Source organism: Sinocyclocheilus rhinocerous, unplaced genomic scaffold (assembly GCF_001515625.1).
Source record: "Sinocyclocheilus rhinocerous isolate Xijiao unplaced genomic scaffold, SAMN03320098_v1.1 scaffold1411, whole genome shotgun sequence".
NCBI classification, from domain to species: domain Eukaryota; kingdom Metazoa; phylum Chordata; class Actinopteri; order Cypriniformes; family Cyprinidae; genus Sinocyclocheilus; species Sinocyclocheilus rhinocerous.
The window spans coordinates 226387-234720 of NW_015653601.1; the positions used below are offsets into that span (position 1 = coordinate 226387).

General features: G+C 38.5%; 1 protein-coding gene across 1 annotated transcript in view; it reads right to left on the reverse strand.

The window, feature by feature from the left end:
- LOC107716500 (piezo-type mechanosensitive ion channel component 1-like) overlaps positions 1-8334 on the reverse strand; it is a 71350-nt gene that overhangs the window by 26151 nt on the left and 36865 nt on the right. The window contains exons 19-24 of the mRNA XM_016522979.1: positions 6938-7142; positions 5447-5551; positions 3803-3959; positions 2532-2775; positions 2352-2448; positions 507-672 (exon numbers count right to left, since the gene is read on the reverse strand). Of these exons, the coding sequence (XP_016378465.1) occupies positions 507-672; positions 2352-2448; positions 2532-2775; positions 3803-3959; positions 5447-5551; positions 6938-7142 (974 nt within the window). The remainder of the gene's footprint in view (positions 1-506; positions 673-2351; positions 2449-2531; positions 2776-3802; positions 3960-5446; positions 5552-6937; positions 7143-8334) is intronic.

The following is an 8334-nucleotide window of genomic DNA, read 5'->3' on the forward strand; positions in this document are numbered from 1 at the left end:
GGTACTTCCACTCCCCCCTCCCACTAACACACTGTGACCTGCACCAGTCACTTTGTGCAGCATTGGTCTGCTCACTACCTCATTCAGCATTGAACTGACCTCATTCAACTACTTCTTCTGACAGTTTAAATAAAAAACTGCTCTCTGAGCTTTTTGTCACTTTAATCAGACTAAATAAGTTATTTGCACTACAATCATTATATCTGCACTGTTTGTTTATTTTCACACATCTGCCATGTGCCTTGTGCTACTTTATTTATATTTTTTTACATGTCCTTATTTGGGTATTTGTATAGTTGTATTTTATATTTAATCTGTATTTATCTGTATTTTTATGTTCTACTGTTAGTGTTATCTGTATGCACCAAGGGTCTGAGAGTAACACAATTTCAATTCTCTGTATGTATGTGCTGTACATGTGGAAGAATTGACAATAAAGCAGACTTTGACTTTGAATGCATGACATAACTGCCCCTTCTGATGTGTCCAGCAGGGGGCGAACTTACTGAGAGGCTTGTCGCGCTGATGCTTGAAGATCTACAGATACGTGCACGAAATAAAAACTGAGGAAGACTCTCCTCTGAAGCAGGAGGAAGAAGAAACAGATACTGTCCCAGATAATGCCAGCTTCTTCCACAGGCAGCGAGCATTCTTTATAAAACACTGAATCAGCTGAGGAAGAAACACATACACACAAAAAAGATTACATCTGACTGTACTGTGGTCTGTGATGTGGCTTGTTCTAAGATATTTAAAATGTTGTGCACATGCCCTAGAAACTTGTTTCAAATGGTGGAAAAAAAGGATCTCATCTCATACATGTGAATTTTAAAGACAAGCATTGGCCTGCTGATTCTGTTCATTTAAGAACCATGTTCTCCTTGTTACTACAAACACTTAAACCTTACACAATACCTTACACAGTAAATTAAATTTAAGTCCAGTAAATTTAACTTGTGTTCTGATTGGTCAATTACCACTGTAGCGTCTGGACCAATCAGACACACCATTTTTAATTTGATTTAACAAATCAATTATTCATTAGATTAACAAATAATCACAGACCTCTCACTCAATAAACATGCTGGGTGCTAGGATGTCTGCAAACGACCACAGGCCACTGGTTACCATGGCAACCACGACACCTTTGCCACATCTCATCAGGACATTGTGTATACTATTACGGTTTGTGTATAATGTCTTTTGAATTGTATACAGTTTTATGCATGCTGCTGATTCGCTACACCACACTAAGCAGGCAAATATTTTTATATAATAAATTTCATTACATGATATTTCAGTGTTCAGTGAGAACATAACAGCACATCTATGTCTCTCAAAACACTGCGCTCTCTTTTTATATTAACACAATTTGGAATAATTAATTGCCACCATCTTGTGAGTCCTTACTTAAATATTTTTACTATAGACAAAAACAACGAATTTTGTAGTTTCTATGTAAAATAATGTAACAATGTACTAGTGCTGCCCCCGACTAAAGATTTTTGTACTTGACTAGTAGTCAACTAAACAAGCGTTTAGTCGACTAATCACACGTTTATATTCATTTAATGAATTAAATATATACTGGGGGGTGGAGAACTAAACCATAATGAGCCTTAAATATATAGCCTATTCGGCACTCAAGCGCACACATAAAGACGGCTGCAAAGCACCGGCAAAAATAATGACTATGTGTTGGGAAAACAGCAAGGAGATATTTTAATTATTTATTAATAAACTAGTGCTTTCTCAGTCAGTGAGTCGGCTGCAAAGATGAAGTGGTCGATGCTGACTCGCCATCTCCGCAGTACAGTGGACGCGCCTATAGAGAGAAATACACCTTTCATATGGATTACACAGTCAGAGAGTTTCGAGTTTAATTAGTTCATTTTAAACTAGACATTTCAAGCTTTCTGTAGATATATTTCTCATATCTGTGAGGCAAGCAGCCTATACGCTGAGTTTCGCCGCGCTTGAGTTTTGTGCCGCACTCCAGTGCATGGAGACAGAGATGACAGAAAGCGTGTCCTGTTTGTTTTCTTTATCTTACAAAAGCACGTCTTGTTAATATTGTAAGTGTAAATCTGTATGAGCAAAAATGACTGCGTATTTTGTTTCCACTGTTATCAGGAAAAAAATGCCAGTGATCACACTGGTGCCTCCATGTCATGCAGTAAGATCGCTTAATAGCTTCCACACTCCGCACTAACACTCGGATATGCGCCTAACCTTTAGTCGACTATTAGGGGAACAGCCCTACAATGTACTTGACAACAAAGTGGTACACTGTGGGAACAAAATTTGGGAACCACTGCTCTAGGACAACCCAGAAGTAGTGCAAAACTTACGGTCATAGTAGCCTTTGACTGTGCACACCAGACTGAAGAGCTGAATCACCCAGCAGAAGTTCTTCTGCATCTCCAACACAAACACACAGGCCAGGATCTAAGACAAGAACAGATATGTTCTCTTTGTAGCTGTTTGGCTTAGGATAAGTGAGTCTACTCAATTAAGGACTGCTCACTCACAGACAGGATGTTCTTGGAAATGATCACAGCCACATTGTACATGATCAGACAGTCCCACATGACCAGACGTGTACGTGATGGCTTGATCAGCAGCCGTGTGCCGAAGAGCAGGAAGAAGAAGCAGGCCATAAGATACCCCAACCCAAACACACTGATCCGCGTGGCTCCAGTCACAAACACCACCGACAGCACAAACCAGAACATGTACCGGAACACCAGGACCTTTGCCATGTCCAGATAGGACCTACAGTACATAGAGAGAAGCACACAGATGCTATTTTTAATAGAATAAATGAATGAAGAAAATAGTTCCTAAAAATTATAAAATATAACAGCTTAGTTGTAATCAGAGCTGGTGCCAGAGCAAGGGGGGTTCGGGTGGTGAGCATGCAATCTGCAATCGCGTGCAGTCGCTTGTCTAAAAATGTACCAAGATGTAGTTGAACTGTTTCTTTATCTAAACAGATTTGGAGAAGTTTAGCATTACATCACTTGCTCGCCAATGGATCCTCTGCAGTGAATGGGTGTCATTAGAATGAGAGTCCAAACAGCTGATTAAAACATCCCAATTTGACTCCAGTCCATCAATTAATTACAAATGTCTTTGTAATAAATCCATCAAGATGTTTTTAACTTCAAACCATTGCTTCTGGCTAAAGTCCCCTATCCGTAAAATTGCTTTATCCAGTGAAAAAAGTTGTCTCGTCTGAATCAGGAGAGAAATATGCAGAGATCAAGCACTGTTTACAAGCGAAAACAGTTTATAACAGTTCTAAACAAATACAGTTTGTCACTGGATTTTGTTGTGAGAGGACAACAGGGGATGGACTTTGTCACTGAAGGAAGTGTTATTACAGATTTTATCCAGAAGCAACAGTTTAAAGTTAAAATGCCTTAATGATGGATCTCTTTTTTACAAACACACAGCTTTTCACAATATATTAATTGATGGACTGGAGTCATGTGGATTACTTGTGGATTATTGTGATGTTTTTATCAGCTGTGTGGACTCTCATTCTGACGGCACCCATTCACTGCAGAGGACCCAATAGTAAGTGCTGTACTGTATTGCAATATTTCTCCAGTCTGTTCTGTTCTGACGAAACAAACTCATCTACATCTTGGATGGCCTGAGGGTGAGTACATTTTCAGCATTTTTTTTTTTCATTTTTGGGTGAATTATTCCTTTAAAGCTCCTTTTGCACTAGGTCCATGACAAATAAAGCTGTTTTTATTTCTCATTCTTTACTAAAGTGCACACTATGTGTTACCTGCAGTTGATGAAGTTTGGGGCTGGGTTAAAGGGCATATCCTCCATGGGGTCAGGTTTGTCTTTGTTCTCTCCTCCCATGACCATCCACTCTTCCTTTTTCTCATTTTCAAACACAGCCCACTGCTGAGAGGCACACATCAGCAGAAGGAAGTCCGCTGCAACAGAACATTTTGTAAACATTTTATGTATTTTGGAGGGGCCTCAGATTACACTATATCTACCTTATTTTTCAAAGCAGAATTCAATAGCCGCTAATGGTAAATAACCAGAAGAACAGCAGAGCAGTAACAAATGGTGAAACTATTTCCACTACAAACCAGTGTTTTTATGATTCTGACAAGACAGACAGACAGACAGACAGATAGATAGATAGATAGATAGATAGATTTACCATTTAGATTACCATTCTGCAAAATTAAGCAGGATAAAAAAAAACGGATGACGCAGTTAAAAATATGCCCACTCATTTCTTATTTACTTACCCCCATGTCATCCAAGATGTTCATGTCTTTCTTTCTTCAGTCGAAAAGAAATAAAGGCTTTTGAGGAAAACATTCCAGGATTTTTATCCATATAATGGACTTCAATGGGGATCAAGGGGTTGAAGGGTCAAGGGGTCCAAACTGCAGTTTCAGTGCAGCTTCAAAGGGCTCTACACGATCCCAGCTGAGGAATATGGGTCTTATCTAGCGAAACGATCAGTCATTTTCTACAGAAGATACAAATTTATATACTTTTAACCACAAGTGCTTGTCTGGCACTAGCTCTGCGATGCGCGACTGCAAATTCATGTATTACGTAATCCCGTTGCAAAGGTCACGCACGGTTAGCTCTTCGTCTGTGTACTCCAGTTCAGAAAGGTAGTGTAGGGTGAAAAACTCCATCTCATTTTCTCCTCCAACATCAAAATCGTTGTTTTACCTTTTTTTCTAAAGGGCGTTTGACTTTCTTTGCACGTTCGCTTTGTAAACACTGGGTCAGTGCTTCCGCCTATGTCACGCGTGACCTTTCCAACGTGACTAGTAATGCGTGAGGTCGAGCTAGTGCACGATGAGCATTTGTGGTTAAAAAGTATATAAATTTTTCATTTTGCTAGACAAGACTCTTATTCCTCGTCTGGTACAGTGTAGAGCCCTTTGAAACTGCATTGAAACAGCAAATTTGGACCTTCAACCTGTTGGTCCCCATTGATGTCCACTAAATGGAGAAAGATCCTGGAATGTTTTCCTCAAAAATCTTATTCGACTGAAGAAAGAAAGACATGAACATCTTGGATGACATGGGGGGGGTGTTAATTAGCTCACTTATTTTGGAAGTGAGCTAATCATTTAAGCCTCAAAATTGAATTTAAGTCACTGTATTTGATAAACTAGGTTTTGATGTTCTTTTGGGTTTAAATGATAAAACAACTGTTCTGTTCAAAACAGAACACTGAAAAGTCATTGTTCTTAGAAAAATTCTAGAACAATTTGTTTGCAGATGCCACTTGATTTGATATTTTATAGTCCAATGTAACAGCAGTCATACATTTTTTTAATGTGGCTTAAGTGTCCATATACGTTTTGAGGCCATTATAGGTAGGATAACTGGTGAGTAATTATATTGCTGTTCTGTTGGTTGTTCAGTTGAAGGTGTCACTTACATATGAGGTTCCTAGAGTTGGGGATGGTGTAGAAGTCAGGTAAGTAGATCCATTTAACCAGAGCTGAATGGATAGTTACAGATGTTTTCCATCTCCAAGGGTAATCTATAGCCATGTGAGACAGGTCAGGTTACTTACAGAGAAAACTTGTATTAATACTAAGCAGCATAGAAAGCACAGACAATTAATCTGTGGTAATTGTTGGTCACTGTACACATGCATCAGACAGCTGTCTATAGATGGTCGCCGTGATTTTGCCAAGTAAGACATGTTCCTGGATCAACATTTTTGTTCATCCTGGGTCAACATTACTGTCCAAAAATATAGACCTAACCCAATCCCTTCCCCTAAACCTAACCCTACCCATAATTTATTCCTAAAATCAGAGGGAAATGATAGGTGAATAACAAGGGTGGTGAAGCATCTAACCCTGATTGTAAGCCTAAAACTGACATTTCTTGAAAACTTATCCCTCAATTCTGATTGGTTGATTGGAATGTTGTTCCAGGATCAACAAGGATGTTGATCCAGGAACATGTTGTCATTGGTGAAATCACATTCACCGTCTATAGATATTGCAGTGTTTTGCTGTTACGCACCATAGCTGGCAGCCAAGCTGACTTACACTGGTTTTAGGTCAAATAAAGTGAAGTCAAATTTATTTGTATAGTGCTTTTCTCAATACACATAGTTTCAAAGCTTTACAGAAAACGTCATGTTAATATTAATAGCATCTTAATATCTTAATGCCTTATAGTCGAATTTAGCAGGGTGAAAATGCTACAAGCAGTTGACATATGCTATATATATAATACATCATCCTATGCGAGTATACCATGTTTGAATGAGGATAAAGTTAGATATGCTAGTGTACCCAATTTTATATAAAGAGCTGGGCAATAATATAGTTAGATTTAGCAAAAAAATAAAATAAATAAATCAGGCATTTGAGATAGTACCGTATATATCTCTTTATGTGAGTGTACTGTAAGCATGCAAAGATTGGATATAACATATACCCAAACTTTATATAGAGTTAATATAGTCACACTTTCCGATGATATAACAATCAAGCGGTTGATATTTGCTATATAATACCTCACTTTACATGAGAGTACAGTATGTACCTGGGTAAGGTTGAAAAAACGGTATAATAGTTGTAGAATTTGTTATTAATTATTTATTTGTTAATTAAATCAAGTTTTGGACACTCAGACCAACAGCCCAATCAGCTAAACACCAGCTTGGCTGTTAAAAACAGTTAATCTTTTAAAAATGCATCTCAAGAGTCTTGTGTCCTGTTCCATTTCATTGCCAGAACTTTTTTTTTTAAACCAAGAACCCTACTTGTGTGAATGTCCAAACAAAACAAGGCTGTGCAACCCACATATTCCTTTAACGTTAAACAAAAATGATTGCTGTTAAAGTGATATGGTGATATTAATATTCAGCCAGACATCACTATTGTTTTGAATAGAGTGGTAGACTCACCTATACAGAGGGCAGGAGGGATGCCCACACAGAGAACATATTGGTATATCATGAAGACAACCAGAAACAGGCAGTATTTTGACCAGATCTTAGCCATGGCTGCTCTGCGCCGCTGCACCATGATGGCCACCAACCAACAGCCGTGGATAATAACCAGGAAGTTCATACGCTGGCCAATAACATTCATAGTCATGAGGAAGCAGATCTAGAGGTTAAAGTGATGCACAAGTTATCATTACATTTAATATTTGTGCTTTGATAGCAACTGATATTGAGAAATAGTTTGAGATATCAATTCTGAAATATACATAAACATACATATACAGTGGGTATAGAAAAGAATCACCCCCCTTTAAAACACAAATCACATTTTTGTTGCTTTGCAGCCTGAAATGAAGATGGACACAGTTTTTGTTTCATCCAGCTATATTTACTTAGTGCAACTTATAACATCCAAGTGAAAGATATAACATTAACATGTCAAAAAAAACAAACAAAAAAACAAAAACAGAATCGCTGAGTTGGAAAATGGATCAACCCCTTGTGTCAGTATTTTGTTGAACCACCTTTTGCTTTAATTACAGCATTTAGTCTGTTGGGATATGTCTCTACTAACTTTGCACATCTAGATTTTGCAATATTTGCCCACTCTTCTTTGCAGAACTGATCAAGTTCAGTTAAATTTGATGGTGACCGTTTGTGGACTGCAGTCTTCAAGTCATTCCACAGATTTCCAATGGGGTTTAAGTCTGGGCTCTGACTAGGCCATGCAAGGGCATTCACCTTTTCCTCCTTCAACCACTGTGTGGTCAGTTTTGTTGTGTGCTTTGGGTCATTGTCATGTTGGAAGATAAACCTTCTTCCCATTGACAACTTTCTGGCAGAGGGCAGCAGATTTTTCTCAAGAGGGTGACAGTATTTTGCCCCATCCATTTTTCCTTCTATCCTGACAAGTGCTCCAGTCCCTGCGGCAGAGAAACACCCCCATAACAGGATATTACCACCTCCATGCTTTTCTGTAGGAATGGTGTTATTTTGGATGATGAGCTGTATTGGTTTTCCGCCAGACATATTGTTTGGTGTTGAGGCCAAATAATTCAATTTTAGACTCATCTGCCTCAGAATCTTCAAGGTGCATTTTGAAAACGCTCAGTCGTGACTGCATGTGGCCTTTCTTGAGGAGTGGCTTTTTTCTTGCAATCCTCCCATATAAGCCACATTTGTGGAGAATTTGTGATATTGTTGTCACATGCACACAATGACCACTCTTTGTCATAAGTTCCTGCAACTGCTTCAGAGTTGCTGTAGGCCTCTTGGTAGACTCTCTGACCACCCTTACCAAAAAGTAGTATACTTCAAGTTTATTTTAGTAAGTATACTTAAGTAAAGTTCAAGTA